Raw genomic sequence first — 16,493 nt, 5'->3', positions numbered from 1 at the left:
TGCGCGAACCGTTCGTGTCTTGTTATAAATAGTAATAATAATTTAAAGCGAATGTCGTTTTTATTGGCCTTTAAAACATCGTAGTCGTTTTAAGTAAGCTATAACACTACAATTAAAACTATTATTAAGTTATGTGTATTTTTTTCCTCCCTTTTCTTGCTTTATGACCGCATTTAACATCCGGGTACTTTATAGCATCGCTGATGCAAATAAATGGTCGCCATATTGAGATTGGTAGAAGGTAATCGATGATGCGAGTTTGTCTGCATAAAACTGGCAATATTATCACTTACGGCGCTTTTCTATTTTATGGTTTATGTTAACTCTGCACTTGCATATCGGTGCATATTTTCGTGTATTTCTATTCTGCATATTTATTTAAATTATTTGAGTCATAATTCAGCAACTAGGTAAAAGTAATCGCTCAATGCGAGGAAATCTCGTCAAAACAGATGGGATGCAGTCGATGGATTTGTACTGTATGTAATCATCACGGTCTTCACATTTTTTTTTTTAATGGAATGAACAAATAAAACAACACAGGCAATGAACAATGCAAATATAAATACAGTACAGCAAATTACAGTACATAACAAAGACAAACAGCAACAACAAAACAAAGAAATAAAAACACTTTGGACATCCATCCATTTTCCTGAACGCTTACATTACAATTCATCCAATGACTCAGGCATTTTTTTTTTGTTAACTTCTCTAATAAACAACACATTGATAACAAACTTCAAATCCTTACTTTCGCCAAAGGGCATATAAGAAACTAATCAGTTCTGCACCAACATAATACATTGAATATTTCTCCTCTACATTCACATCTTCGTTCTCAGTCGGAGCCAACGAGGACTGCCTGTGGTACGTGGACAAGAATGGCACGTGGCACAACGGCTTTGACTGCCCGCTCATCACCTTCTGCTGCGGAAACTGTCAGCGGCGCTATTGCTGTTTGGACGCATTCAAGATGATTACGGAGCGCGAGCAGAAGCGCTGCATGCTCTTCCAGTTCAGGTCAGTGGAGTCCTTCGTTTAAAGTGTGCGGCCGGCATCAATCATTTCGAGGTATTGACGGTGAAACGGAGAAATATTGTAAAGTTTGAGAAATATCTGGAATATCTAATTATCTGTGTGTTGTTTGGCTCCTTTCAGTCCAACTACATTAGCTGGCATCGCCTCGTCCATCTTGCTCTTTGTGGCCATCATCGCCACCATGGTGTGCTGCTTCATGTGTTCCTGCTGTTATCTCTACCAAAGAAGGCTGCAGCGGGGCAGGACTCCTTACGATCGTAAGATTTCTCACTTAAAACTGGTCCACGTAGAAGCTGGAGATGACCCTCGTGCCATACTGTGAACGTTTTTTTTGTCCCCCAGCCCAGCAGATCCCGATGGCCAGCTACCCCGTTGAGCCACTGTACGACGCCTACGGAAAACCACTCGGGCCGGCAGAGTATCCACATGCCGGCTACCCCATGGCGCCCCAGTACCCGGGCATGCCATCACAGTACCCCATGATGCAGCCTGGACAATATCCCCCTCACCATATGGATCCTGCTTACAGCCAAGGTAATGACCACATACTGCGTTTTACTCATAGTGGCATTCCTCCTCACAAAATGCAAATGCGTAAAGCATGGCAGACCGAACACACTGCTGAAGATGTCATCTCCACATAACACACAAGATACTTACAATCCCCTTTGTTTACAACAAGCGTTAAATCTATCTTAAATTTATGTCGGGGGGGGGTCGTCGTGATATAAAAATAATGACATTTTTTTGTGGATTTAGTTGAGAATAAGTTAGCAATTTTCTATGAGATGATCTGGAATATTGTATGAATGAAGTTGTAATTTTACATAAAATTATTATGAATACAGTTGCAATTATATTTTAAAAACATTTTTAATAATACAACATGAAGTTGTGGTTTTACATAAATAAAGTCTCATGTGACAAGTAAAAAAATTTGTAATTTAATTTTAATATTAATTATAATGATTATTTTAATTCTAAATCAATTAAGTTATAATTTGAAGTGAAAAAAAGTCATACTACTACAAATATTTGCATGTTTTTTTGTGAAATAAGTCGCAATGAAAATAAATTTGGAATTCGACTCTTAGAACGTGAATGAAAAATATTTGCAACATAATTATATGACATTATTTTGTGCACAAAAAGTCCATTTACAAGAAAAAAGTCAGTAAGATAAAATGATAGGAATACAAAACATACATTTGACAAAAGATGTGGTAATATAATGAGGAACGATTTTCTGTGAGAATAAAATGGACATTTTACTACACTAACGTAATATTTGAGAAAATGTTTACCATCATATGCTATATGAAGTTAACAGTGCAGAAAATACCCAACCATAAACTTCTTATGATAACAATTACTGGTTTGTAACATGTCAAAAAGTAGCTGAGCATGTTATCATTGTTTCCGAAGAAAAATCTGGTGTTTGCAAACCAATATGCTCAGTCAGCTACAGACTACAGAAAGGAGAAAATATTTACTCTCGAGTGGCTTAAATTCCAAGAATTCAGACAAATTTGAGGTCATGTTTTTAAACGATTCATCGATGATCAAAATAGTTGTATAATAATTAGCTCATCCATTATTTGTCCGTGTATTATTGCACCTTTATGGAATGGACGCTACGGAACTGACCATAAACATTTTCTTTATTTTTCAGCTCCTCCGCCGTACTCTCCACCACAGTATCCTGGTCACTGATCAGCTAAACACATGCAACGCTCACACTTGCACACACGCATTCATTAAATGTCTTCGGTGGCAGCAATGGGGGGGGACGGGGGGGACGACTGTTTTAAAAGAAGAAAGACAGCAAAATCTCTCACACACCTCAACAAATAAATGCTTTAGAGCACAGGTGTCAAACTCAAGGCCCGGGGGCCAAATCTGGCCTGCCCATCATTTTATGTGGCCCAAGGAAACAAATTTACAAAATTGTCTACACTTTTAAAAATGTTGATAAATATAGATTTTACTGGCCTGATTTTAAAACTACTCATTAATCAATGTGTTTTGTGTATGGAATATGAGGTGGTTGTACATTTATTTCGGTCATAACGGCCATAATGAGTTTGACACCATTGCTTTAGAGTGTTCATCTAACATAAAGATAAAAATTAATACTCATATAATGTATTCGTTTTTTAAATGTCTTAACATTTCCACGTGTGTCCTCTATTTCGCAACATAATTAATTGTGTAAGCAAGTTTGCACTATGCCAAAAAGTGCAGTAAATACGAAAAGGAAGTCTCTTTGTTAACGTGACATGGTTTGTATTTTCCTATTGTTAAATTGTTTTGTTGAACTCAAGTCACCCCAAAAAAAAAAAAAAGGGAAAGTGCATCCAGATATTTTGGCAGGCTAAATGTTTGGATGAGTTTTACGACACTATTGGGATCAGGGTAACCTACATTGTGACATCTCATCATATTTCTTTCCATTATCCTTTCCACAAATACATTTCGACACTCGTCGCCGTCAAGTAGTGTTAATGTGGCATGAGGCAACACGATAGCTCATTTATGTGACTGATACAGAAATAGGATTACATGATGTCTGTTTTATCTTTTTTCGCTGTTAGTTTTTAATGTGAGCAAAACGCGCAATTGCCGTACAAGGGATGCATGTTGGATTGAAGAGTAATGGCTTGATTGTGTTTGGTGCAAAGCAGTGTTGAAAGTGCCACGCTGAAAAGAAAAATTAGGAAAATAATATATTTTTTTACGAGAACTAAGTCTGAATTTTATGAGATAAAAGTTGTACTATAGCAAGACAACAGTTGGGGGGGAGTTGTAGTTTTAAGTGACGAAAGTCAAGAAGTGAGAAATGTTACAAGAAGTCAATTTTATATTTTTGTAGCAAATTTGTTGTCTTCAAAAGAATCTCAACAAAGCGGTCGTATTACTATGCAAATAGCATACATTTTAAAAGAAAAATCTGGTAAACATACACATGAAAAAATTGCACTTGAACTGGAAATAATGAACCACTAGAGTCAAAATATTAGTTATTAAAATAAGTTCATTTGGCGGAAATATCAAAAGAACAATGTTGTAATATTTACTTTCACTTGTGTCGTGCTTTTCCATCTGCAAGGCACTCAAAGCGCTTTAACATTGTCTGCTCATTCACATACTTGATGACGCAGCATCAGGAACAACTGGAGGTTCAGTTTCTTGCTCAAGGACACGTCGACATGGTTGCAAAACCCGCAACCCCAAAATAAGTCAGTTTAGGAAAAGCCCCCCACCCAATTTACAACTAACAAAAATGATGAGAGACGTCACAATTTTACTTGAAAAAAATGTATAATAATAAAAAATATATAATGTCTAAATTTATATTTATAAAAATATACATTTTTCAGAAAAGTAATATTACATGAAAAACATCAAAATATGATACAGATTGTTGGAATTATACCAGAATTAATTCTTACCTATTCCAGAAAAAATTCCGATCAACTTTGAGTTGCAATTTTCCTTGAGTCATGAAAAAAAACAAAAAACTTTGTAAGTTGTCATTTTCATTACAAAAGTGAGAGTTCAAAATTTGGATATCATTTTTTTTTTGTAATATTGAAAGAACAAGTCGTAATATTTATGAAGAAAAGTGTGAAGTTATCAGTGAAAAAAAGTTCTCAATTTCCAAAAAAAACAAAGTAACGACATGTAAAAACTGTGACCTTTGACCTGCCGTTTTCTTTCCAGTGTGGCGCTGCTATTGCCGGTACGTGTCATCGTTGCTGCTCAGAATACCTAATGAATTTCATGCTACTTTGAATTCTTCCGTTAGCTGAAACATTGCATTCTTTTTCATTTTGTCGCTGGAAGCTAGTATTGCTATTATTCGCACCTTGCATCTCTAGCGTCAGCATGCTGTTGAAGTAAAACTACATTTGCGTTGATGTCAAAGTAGGATTTGTTAAGTGTGATTTCCATGTTGAATATTTATTGTTATGATTATAATTATTTATTCAGGTTTTCACATATCAGATCAGGGGACTTGTCGGTCGGTTAGGCTGCTTTGAATTTTTTGAACTGGATGCACAACATCCCGCCTCACCGTCACTGCACCGTGAAATTAGGGCTGGATTTACGCTGCAGGGCTCAAGCGACGGTCGGAAAGAGGGCAAAAACATGTATCGGATATGTTCAGATTGCAATCAAATGTGGATTCAAATCAGATTTAAACTGTAAAATATTCCACCAGATGGCACCAAAGTAATACTTGGCCTGTGCCACAAATATAGCAAATGGGCGAGTTTTTCAGCTAATAATGGATAAGAGGCTCCCCCCACCAAAAAATTGGATGAGCAGTGGATATAAAAAGTCTACACACCCCTGCAGCTAAACTTTATTTGGGAGTTATTTATATGGTCGCAAGTGTGTGCTGAGTTTGAATGTGATCGCTTCATTCTGAACACAGCCACATCATCTCTGTTGCACATTTTTATTATTTCATTTTCTTCACCCTTTGGCTCATTATTTTTGGTACAATATTTAACGATGTATCCGTTTTGTACAAGTGTGTGCGTAGTGTATGCTTTTTATACCCACTTTAAATTGGAATTGGGGACTCGAACCTGCCGTGTAAATCCAGTTGAGCAGATTAACCGTTGAAGTTCATGTTTTTTAATCCCATTCCTCATCAGTTTTGTGCTGTTTTAACATTATTACAGTATTTATTAAATGATACTGTAACAGTACCCTAGCTGTCCAATCCATTATCTCTTTAAAAAAAAAAAATGTCCCCATGTTTTTAGATAAACTGCATTTTCTTTTCCTATTGGGACCTCCCATTTGTGCGGTTGATCTTTTATTTATATTTTAGCCGGTGAGAGCAAACTGTGTTTTGTCGGGAGTTACTGAGCCATCTTAAAGCACACTGGAAATGTTCAAACACTTTCATCTCTACTCCACTTTGGATTTCCTCAGTGTTTTGATTTTTACCTCTGATTGCCTGTGTCTCATTAAACTTACTATGAGGTGGGAAGCAACTAAAATGGAAACTATGACATTGTAATATATAACATGAGTGAAGAGTTTTTATTTCTAATGACATAAAATTTAACTTTGGAATGTATGTTGTCTGTGTCTTTTATTCTGATGATTATTACCGTACTTTCCTCTTGTTTGATTGTGTGCTCTTTAGCACCATCAAGTGGTCATGTTGTGAATTTCAGCTAAACTGGTGTCTACTTTTCACCCGTCTAGGGAGAAAAGAACTTAATTAGTACATTACATGATATATACATTTATTATAAATTTTAAGTTTTAATCGTCAATGTTGGGAGAAAATGTGTTACCATTGTGAGAAAAGTATTGATCTTAAAGGGAAAAAGTAAACGTCATCTACCTGAGGATGAAAAAAAGTTATAATTTTAAGAGGAACAAAACGGCATTACTAGAATAATGTGAGGGGGAAAAATTCACGTCATTTGCCAAGAAAAACTAGAATTTTCCTAGAAAGAAAAAAAAGATTCCATTTTATGAGAAATGTCAGAAAAACTTGAAAAATTAGGTGAATAAAACTGCTACTACTGTAATGCTATCAAGCACAACAAAAAATGTGAGGATAAAATTGCAATATTACAACAAAGTTGCGAGGGAACAACATGCAATTTTAAATATGGAAAAAATATTTTATTCAGGTGCTTTTGTGATTTCTCTTGGGGGAGGGGGGGGATAGATTTTGATTACTGAGTTTGATCATGTGGCGATTGCAAGCCGAGCCGTGATGTCATTTTCAGTCGATAGCAGCAAGTGGCAAAATGGCTGTCCCCTGAGTTTGATAAATAATATCACAACAGATTATTGAGCTCATTTAGGGCCATTTCCACGTACGTCTGTATATATATTTATTATCCCCCTCCTCCCAGGTGGCCAAGGTATGCACACAAGAAGAGGAATGCAATGTCCATTGAAGTGAAACAACAAATGTGGTATGAACTTTTCAATTCTTTACATTTCATTGTGTTCCAGTATGTTTTTATAAAGTAGAGTGCTATTTTTCTTATTTAAAAAAAAAAAAAAAAAACACATTCCAAATTATTTTCCGTTGGTTTTATTTGGGTGGCATTTCCGTTCATTTCAAAGCTGAAAGATGATTCGAGAAGTGAATGTTCTGCGCTGTGGATTGGTCGCAGAACAAATTAAACGTTTAATTCAAGGCGCCACTGTATTATTTGTTGTAGATTTATACATACTGTAGCTGTTGCTCATTCTCAATTGTTGAAGTGATCGTTGCCTCTGCCCCTTAAAAAAAAAAAAAAAAAAAAAAAGCTAAGGAAACCAAATCCGGAATGAACAAAAATAGCAATTGTGTAATGAGAGGAATTGTGTGTACACGAACTGATCTGGCACCTCTGTAAACTGCAGCCCTTCCCATTCCCTTTAAAGGAGCTTGCCGTCCTCTAAACATGGCCATGCACTTTCCCAGGATTCCAAGGAATGTCCCAGCCTCTCACTGGTCGCCCTCTTTGCAAGCATGTGAGTCCGGCCGGGATCCACGCCTCGCTCTTTCTGGGACGTATGGGAATATTTTTGCCTCGAAGCTCCTTGATAACCTGATTTTTTTTTTTTATTATTATCAACCGAGCTCTTGGTTAAGTATGTCCAGACGGAAGGTGAGAGGCCTGACCCGGATGGGGCGGCAGGTGAGCGAGGACCCGGACCTGGACACCTTGCTGTCCACGCTCTCCCCGGAGGAGATGGAAGAGCTGGAGAAGGACATGATGAAGGTGCCCGACCTCAACCCGGAAGACGCGGAGTTGATCGTTCAAGCCGAGGATGCCAAAAGCTGCCACAAAAAGGACTCAGTTCAGGTACAAACCTGTTGTTTTGCTTCTTATTTGAGGTTTTGCGTGTAATGTGGCAGCACGGTGTACTAGTTGTCTCATAGTTGTAAGGTTCTGGGTTTGAATCTCAGCTACGGTCTTCCTACTATGTTGGCTTCACTGAATTGTAGAGTGTCAATGATGTGCTGGTGGCCAGTTCAGGGTGGAGCCCACTTCTCTCGCCAAATGTCAGCTGGGATACACAAGATGAGGCTACAGGAAATTGATGCACTAGTGGTTGTTTGTCTTTCTGTGTCATGTGATTGGCTGACGATTAGTCCAGGGTGGATCCCACTTCTCTCGCCATAAGTCGTCTTGAATTGAAGACTAAATTGTATATAGGTGTAATGGAAATGGTTATTTGTCTGTGTGTGTTGCGATTGGCTGGATTTAGGACGTGCCCCGCTTCTGTCACCAAAATGAGCTGCAAGTGTAGACTCCAACTTGTGATTGTAAAAGGTAATTTAGCTACATGTACCCTGTGCCCAACTATTCCAAGTTGTACCCCAATTCTCTCATCAAGCTGTACCCCACTTCTCTCACCTACCATCAGCTGTATTTCAGGACACTCAATTGCCTATTGGTGTGAATGTGAACAGTTGTTTATCAATCTGTGCCCTCAGACTGACTAGCAACCAGTCCTGGGTGGGTCCCACTTCTCTCACCAACAGTCAGCTGTAATTAAGTACTCTGAATTGTCTATAGATGTGAATGTGAGTGTGAATTGTTTGTCTGTATTTGAACTGATAAGCTGGCAACCAGTTAAAGTTGTACCCCACTTCTCTCATCAAAAGTCAGACTGGTTAGATTCCAGCTGTCCCACAACCGTAATGAGTACAAGTGATATAAAATGGATGGCAGGAAAAAAAAAAATCTTGTATTTGCCCTGTGACTGTCTGCCGACCAATCTAGGGTGGATCCCACTTCTGTCGCTAAATGTCATCTGGAATATGCAGGACAAAGCTATATCCAAATGATGCATTTGTGGTGTATATGTCCTGTGATTTTAGCTGGCAAGCCAGTCCAATGTGGATCCCGCTTCACTCGCCTAAAGTCAGCTTGGACAGGCTTCAGCTCTCTCATGACCCAAACGATGACAAGCCTAACAGAAAATGGAAGGAGGGATCTAACATCCAGATCTAATGAGCGTGTCCATGTGTTGTTTGTGAGGGTGGATTGAAGCAAGAGGCCAGCTGGATCCATCAGATCCTCAACGGGCCGCCAAAAATATTGTTTACCCCTCCGGGCCCTGATTACATTTGACATTCAACTCCTCGCAAACAAAATCCTCCTTTTGGAAGCTGATGCTCCTTTAAATGTCTTTTGTTTGATCCGATTTGAAGCACTTGGGTCGACACTCGAGGAGCTTCTCTGTGCTCAGTTCAATGTACGGTTGCTTAATCCCGGGCCCTGGTGGAATTCCTCGCTTGATCGCCCCTACGCTCACTGCCTTTTAAGGATGTGTCCGCTAGCCTGGCTTGCCGCGGGGATCGCAAATCAAGCACTTGGCGAACCTGAGCCATAAAAAAAAAAAAAAAAAAGAAGAAGAAGAAGATGGCCACTATAAACACACATGCCGCGTCGCAGGCGGATGAGGAGCCAGGCGGTCGTAAAGGAACGCCGAGACCGAGTTTGCTCCAAGCGTGGTGTACAAATACAGATAAGGTTGTGTTAAGAGGGATTTGGAAATTTGAGCATTGTGTTTCATTCAACGTGGAAAGTTGAAGTGATAGAAGCACAGATTTGTTTGCATTAGTGTTAATGTAATGATTTATGACTTTCTGGCAAGACAAAAGTGTTCACTAAGGTAACTTGAATAGAAGTTGATAAATCAACTACTGTATCTTTCATATAAATTTGCCTTCATTTAAGCATAAGCTTAACCTATATGACCAAAACATGTATGTATAATAAATCTCATATTGCTTATTGTAATACAGATTCATTTATTATTTAAAACACACACACACACACACACACACACACACAAAAACCTTGGAAAAATAACTGCATATTAACTCGCAATGACATTATTGATTATATTGCACATCTTTCAATTGTTAAATGTATCTAAAAGATGATCACACATAATAGACTGAAAACAACAATTGAGCTTAATTTGTGTTTTCTTTTATTTTTAATTCCTTCCATTTCCTTCCTCAGCAATTATCTTGTGGTGGAGTGTGTGTTAAGATGGATTTTTCATCCCTGGTATGCTTGAAAGAAAGTTAAAGGTCAACAGTTCATTACAAATCTTTATTTGTGTGGTCAACATTAAGTTCCGCCAAGCCACGGACTCTGTAATTGCCACGAAACATTAAGGTTAACCGTTAGCCTAGCTTCCTTCTATTACTTCTTCTTGTTTTGATTTTGCGACAGTTTGGATTCCCTGCGGCACCACACTGCCTCCCACAGACCAGTCTTGGTATTGCAACAGATGTCTCGTTTGGGGAAATGGGTTGCGATTGTTGTTTACAACACATGATGATAGGATCTATTGGTCCTATCATGTGTTGTATAATATATATATATATATAATTTTAAAAAATCTGTATGTTTGTACTCCACTTAAGGCTTGGCTGGCAAGAACTTCCGCGGATTAAACATACTCCTATTTGTTCTTTATCACAGGCTGAACCCAAGAAGGAAAGCCGGAAACAGGATTACCCGAGGAAGACGGGCGCTGGCCAAGAGGGCAACGACTCCACCGGAGTCCAAAGACGTGAAAACAAGCCCAAAGACGGCGACGGCAAAGCTCCAGAATCCTCAAAAGAGAAGCAAAGTCAGCCTTCCGGGGACGTGAAGGAAGGATACAAGGAGAAAACGGCATGTGAGGACAGCAGAGTGACAGACAGGAGAGAGAACCGCGAGAGCAAAACAAGGGATGTTATCTCCAAGCTGCAGGAGAAGAAGGAGGACACCCGCAAGGAGGACATCCGAAAGGACGACTGCAGGAGGAGGGATGACACCAAGACCAAGGACATCATCTCCAGGCTACGTGAGAAGAGCGAGAAGGAAGTCAGCAAGGAGCGAGTGCGGCGATCTGACAGCTTCAGGACGCAGGGACTGGTCTCCAGAATGCTGGAGAAGCAGAACAAATCCCAGGACAACCCGACTCCCGAGGAGAAAAAGCCTCAGGATGAGGATAAGGAAAAGAAGGCGGCTCGCAGAGTGCAACGACAAACTTCCGAGAAGGAGGACGAAACGAGAAGATCCGAAGAACTGCTCAACCACAGCGATCACCTGAAGAAGACGAAATTAGAAGAGGAGAAAGTGGACAACCAAGAAAAACTCTCCAACTGCGTAGCCCCGACCGCCAAAACAAAGGAGGAAGATGCCGCCGACGAAGACGCCAGCATGTTCGACGAGCTCCTGGAGCAGGTCCGCTGCGACGACCCGTCCTTGGTGGAGCTCAACGTCAACAACTCGGAGGTGATCAAGACCAAGACGCTCATCGAGCTGGCCGAGGCGCTGCGCCGCAACACCCACATCAGGACGGTGGCGCTGGCCAACTGCCGCGCCGACGACCACGTGGCCTACGCCGTCGCCGGCGCGCTACGCCACAACGCCACCGTCACCAGCATCAACCTGGACTCCAACCATCTCACTGGCAAGGGCATCCTGGCCCTCATCCAGGCGCTGCGCTACAACGCCACCCTCACCGAGTTACGCTTCCAGAACCAGCGGCACATTTGCGGAGGCAAAACGGAGATGGAGATGATCAAGGTGTTGAAGGAGAACACCACCTTGCTCAAACTGGGCTATCACTTTGAGCTAGCCGGGCCCAGGATGACCACCACCAACATCCTGAGTCGTAACATGGACCGCCAGCGTCAGAGGCGCTTGCAGGAGCAGAAGCAGGCCCAGGCCGCCAACGGAACCGACAAAAAGGATACTCTGGAGGTACCCAAGCCCGGTGGCGGAAGCTCCCTGAGGTGCGTAAACCGTGAGTTACGCCCCGCCCCGAAAAGGGGAGTACTGTTGATTGCTTTTTAATGCCACAAGATGGCAGCCAAGGAACACTTTGTCTAAATAGAGAGCCTCAACCCACTTCAACAGTTCTTTAGCACCAAAATGGCGCACAAATAGGCAACTGCAAAAACCAAACCGCAAAACAACTGCCTAAAGAAAGGCCCCACTAGCTTAATGCTAATGCTAATCTATGTTACAGTGCTTTAACCCGTACGCAGTTCTAGGCGGGACAAAATCTCACTGCAAAATGATTGGCTGCTGCATACTGGCAACAACTGCCTAGATCTCTAGTGGGTTTCATAATAACGCTGAATGAACAGTTTATCCGTGTCATACTGACCCCAGGTGGCCAAGGTGAGCACACCGGAAGGATTGTGTGACAAAAACTGATTACTTTTTTTAAAATGTTTTTTTAAACATTATTAAGGAGTGCTTTTATCGGACAAGATGAAAAGATAAACTAACAAATTCAATATGAGAACACTCGCTGTATGATGGCAGGTGACTCAACTCACTTAACAAGCAGCAACTTGACAGATAGGCCTATATTTTGTAAATATTATTCTAAAAAAAGAGGCTCCAAGCTCTTTATTGCCATTTTCAGCTGAAGGTTACTGTTAAACTAAACACAAACCAGAGAACATTCAACGTTGCTTGTTTAAAAACAGCTACATAGCCTCCGCTAGCTTAATGCTAACAATGGGAAACTCCATCAGGCTAGCAATTAGCTTTAGCATCTGATATCTGACAACATATGTAAACAGATAATATAACAATACTCACAGGCTTATAAAAGAATATAAGCCTCAGTGAATAATTACTACTAGACTATAAATATAATATACTATAATTACTAATATTACTGCCGTGCTAAGAAGCCGAACCCTACATAGAGTACTGCTACTGTATGTCCATAATGTCTTATACTGCCCCCAGGTGGCCAAGACTAGAATGAGCAGCGCAAAGTGCATTAAAGTGTGACAATTTTTTTTTTTATTCTATTCAATTATGTCATTATTACATAGTGTGTTTTTATAAAGGTTAAACATCACACCCATAAACAAATCAAATACCATGGCAAACTCGGAACTGAACAGGAATCCCAAGACCAAGAAAATTCCAAGAAATTATTTCTGTCTTCCAGAAATTCCACCGCATGGAGCTCTCCGAAAGCGTCCCCCAAACCGTCACCGATGCCCTCGCCCATGCCTTCGCCCAAGCTGACCCCCAAGAGGGGAGCCGGGGCTACTTCGCCACCCCCGCCGCCGCCCCCGCCCCCACCTGGGGGAGGGCCCCCACCTCCTCCGCCTCTCATGCTGGAAGTGGACTCCTTGAGGAACTCTTTGACACCGGTGTCGCGAAGGAGCCTGGACGGGAAGACCCGAGGGGGCGCGAAGAACTCAAGGGACCAGCTGCTCGCCTCCATCAGGGGGAGCAAGATCCAGCAACTCAAGAAGGTACGGCCATCGCTCAGTGCTATCGTAGTTCGCAAAAACGAATGAAATAATAATCAACATGAAGTAGGAACTCAAACCAAAGTAAAATCCCAAACAACACAATTGGTTAAAGTCTGCAAAATAAAGAAAATAATAATAATAATGAAGACACTTTTGAACACATTGTAAAAAAAAAAAAAGAGATAGAAATAAAGTGCATATAAAATACTGTACAGTATCGATTAGTGCTGCTTTCTTTGAATACCTCTAGATGGCAGTTATACCTAAAATATGGAGTTGACATGTTAAAAAAAAAAGAGAAACAGAAATTACGGAATATGGCTGTGTCACCTCCTGAACCCTGCAAGAGTTTTGTCATCTTGGTCAGGATCTTTCTCGGACTTTAGAAAAGGCTTCTAGTGTCAAAATAAATAATAATAATGTACTTTTGATATTTGATATTTTATTAAAATAAATGTATGTATTTCAACTGAAGTCTAGGCAGACTGTCTTTGTTTTGTTTTTTAAAATATAGCCTATCCATGTGGATTGAACTCAAGAAACTGTCATTGTTTTATTTTTCATAAAAACATTATTAAGACTGCTTAATGTAACTAATTAAGTAATTTGTAATTTGACCTACTTTTACAATCAAGCTATCAGTAAAGTAACTGTTACTTTTATAATCAATTCATCTGTTATTTCGTTTTTCAAGGCAATACTGATTATTGGATATAACTAGAGGTGCAACGGATAATTGTCAACTAATCGATCATCAAACTAATTGATAAATATTTTGACAATCATGTAAACATTTAGAGACCTTGTTTGATTTACTATCGTCCAAAATATTGGCGTTTCAGCATCTAAACAATTATAACTTAACTCATTTCTTGCCGCCACGATGATATGAATCGTTTATGATTAGCGGCGATCAGAATAGCCAACGCTAGCGAGGCTAACCGCTTTAATCTTCCATAACCAACATATTATTGTACTCTTAAACTCACACAGACATATTAAGTCTCACACCGGAACACTGTATAGATCCACATGCTGAGTCCATTTTGCTCTTTCCCCAACAGGTGCCCATCCCTAAGTGGCTGCAGTGAGTTTTCCCACCGGTATCTGGAACTTAAGAACACGGTCGAACCGACATCTCGCCACAAGAAGACAAAACCTCCCGTCGGGCAGAGGGTCGGCCATCTTGTGGGAATGGCAATCTTGACAACGAGGCCGCGCTTTTATCCCGAGTCCTTCCCACGGAACACTGGACCAAAAGGACCCATGTGGAGAACGGTGGTTTCTGCCAGTCGTCCATTTTGCGCTCATGGATTCATATCAATCTTCGCCGGTCATTTGTTATTTGCACTAAGAGGGACGATATGAAGTCTGTTATGCAATGATTGTCTCGCGTATGAATGCAAGTGCCTGAGAAAATAATTAACGTGGGGTGCACACATGCCAACCACATAGGGGAAAAAACGTTTATTATTGGAATTTTCGTGTGTGGTGTACTCGAAGTAACTAACAAATCACACCACACAATTAACCATATATCCGCAGACAAGCGTAATTCTGCGCCCTCAAACTCTATGTATGTTGTAGTACCAAGACTGACCTGCGAGAGGCAGCATGGTGGAGAAAGTAGTAGAAGAAGACAAATTGAAAAAGCTAGGAGGTGATGCATTTGGCCTGGTTGTCGGTATGTTTGTACCCCGCTTTTTAACATTTACAATTGTCGACCCCAAACTTTTTTTATGAGTTGACCAGGCAGTAAAAATCCGTCGTCATTTAGAGCCATCCAATAATCAGGCCTTTGCTGCTTTTGATCGGAATTGGGAAAAAGCATTCGCCGCTTTAGTCATTTCAACTACTGTCAAGTCAAATCTGTCCAAAATATCAGGGAATAAATCAACAAGACGGCCTGACTTCCAAGAAAAAAAACATAGTGCGATTAAGGAAAAAAAAAAACATCAAAGATTGTGCGTCTCATGTCAACAAATCTCAGGCAAAGTTGATTTAGAAAAGCGCCACGAAGGAGTTTTAGCTTGGCAGTAATTACGCGTTATCAGGAAGTGCAAATCCAGAAGTGTTGTACAAAATCTTGCGTGATTGATGTAACGTTTTTGTAATATAGCTACAGTATGTTTTTAAGGCTGATATTGAGCTTTCAAGTTGATCAATAACTTTTGAGTGAATGTCTTTTATTCAATGATGTCATGGCACTTCCTCTTTGTAACGTAGATTTTTTTTTTTTTCATTTTGCGATGACACACCTTTGTTACAGAGCCTGTACGTCTTCAATAAAATGCTTTGCTATGTTGCTGTTGACACACAAAAGCAATTCATTATAAATATGTTTGGGTATTTACAACTAATGTTTAAATAATTCAACAGTTTCTGAGTAATTGTGTTTTCATCCTTAATAGTTTTCTTCATGTTTTTAAATCAAAGAAACTAAAATACAATTTTAAATTTTTTTATCAAAATATTTTTTATATTATATATATATATATATATATATATATATATATATTTTTTTTTTTATTCATAACAAGTTTGGACAATAAGATGGAAAAATATATATATATATTTTTTAAATAGGTAAAAGGAAAGCTTGGGGAGATAAAATTGTTTAGATGAAAAATTATGTTACATAAGAATTATTTTTAGAAAGAAAAATAGGGATGCAGATAAAATTTTTGCAAATAAAAGAAAATGTATTTTTTAATTTTCTATAGATATAAAAGTTACGGTATAAATAAAACATGAAGTAAAGCAAAAAGGCAAAAAATAAAATAAAAAAAAAATAATAGAAAATGTTTCAGAATATAGTTTTAAAACGTTTCTGACAGTGTTTGCAAAAATATTTTTTATTTAAAAAAATTAATTAGTTTTTTTCATTTTTATTTTTGTTACCAGAAATGGCAACCAATATTCAAAAATTTGAATCCAATATAGATTTGCTTACCTGATAACTATTATTTGATACTGCATCAAATCAGATTGCTGTTGCTATGTTTCTTTTTATTTTGGGGGTTTTGTGGGGTTATCAAAAGAACGTTTTTGAACAGCATTTAAAAAATAATAATTGCATGACAATTTTTTAATGGACAGATATGTGCTTTCCTTTGCAACAATTTAATTTCATTAGCATATTTGGCTCAGTGAATGCGCTTTGACTTTAACC

General features: G+C 39.2%; 1 protein-coding gene across 1 annotated transcript; it reads left to right on the top strand.

The window, feature by feature from the left end:
• Positions 1-1,553: 1,553 nt before the first annotated feature.
• Positions 1,554-15,643, top strand: lmod1b (leiomodin 1b (smooth muscle)). The gene is made up of 6 exons (XM_077573101.1): positions 1,554-1,575; positions 6,936-6,998; positions 7,435-7,880; positions 10,524-11,827; positions 13,009-13,321; positions 14,386-15,643. The coding sequence occupies exons 3-6, from the start codon at positions 7,476-7,478 to the stop codon at positions 14,410-14,412; spliced, it is 2,049 nt and encodes a 682-aa protein (XP_077429227.1). The 5' UTR covers positions 1,554-1,575; positions 6,936-6,998; positions 7,435-7,475; the 3' UTR covers positions 14,413-15,643.
• The last annotated feature ends 850 nt before the right edge of the window (positions 15,644-16,493 follow it).

The sequence above is a fragment of the Vanacampus margaritifer genome, chromosome 8 (genome assembly GCF_051991255.1).
Source record: "Vanacampus margaritifer isolate UIUO_Vmar chromosome 8, RoL_Vmar_1.0, whole genome shotgun sequence".
Classification (NCBI taxonomy): domain Eukaryota; kingdom Metazoa; phylum Chordata; class Actinopteri; order Syngnathiformes; family Syngnathidae; genus Vanacampus; species Vanacampus margaritifer.
Note: the sequence above shows the minus strand (reverse complement) of the source record. Positions and strands in the feature narration are given on the sequence as shown.

Excerpts from the sequence above, each read along its gene's own strand:
- lmod1b (XM_077573101.1), top strand. The coding sequence starts at position 7,476 with ATGGCCATGCACTTTCCCAGGATTCCAAGGAATGTCCCAGCCTCTCAC. Across the intron at positions 7,881-10,523 it reads ACAAAAAGGACTCAGTTCAG|GCTGAACCCAAGAAGGAAAG; the intron begins GTACAAACCTGT and ends TCTTTATCACAG. Across the intron at positions 11,828-13,008 it reads GGTGGCGGAAGCTCCCTGAG|AAATTCCACCGCATGGAGCT; the intron begins GTGCGTAAACCG and ends TCTGTCTTCCAG.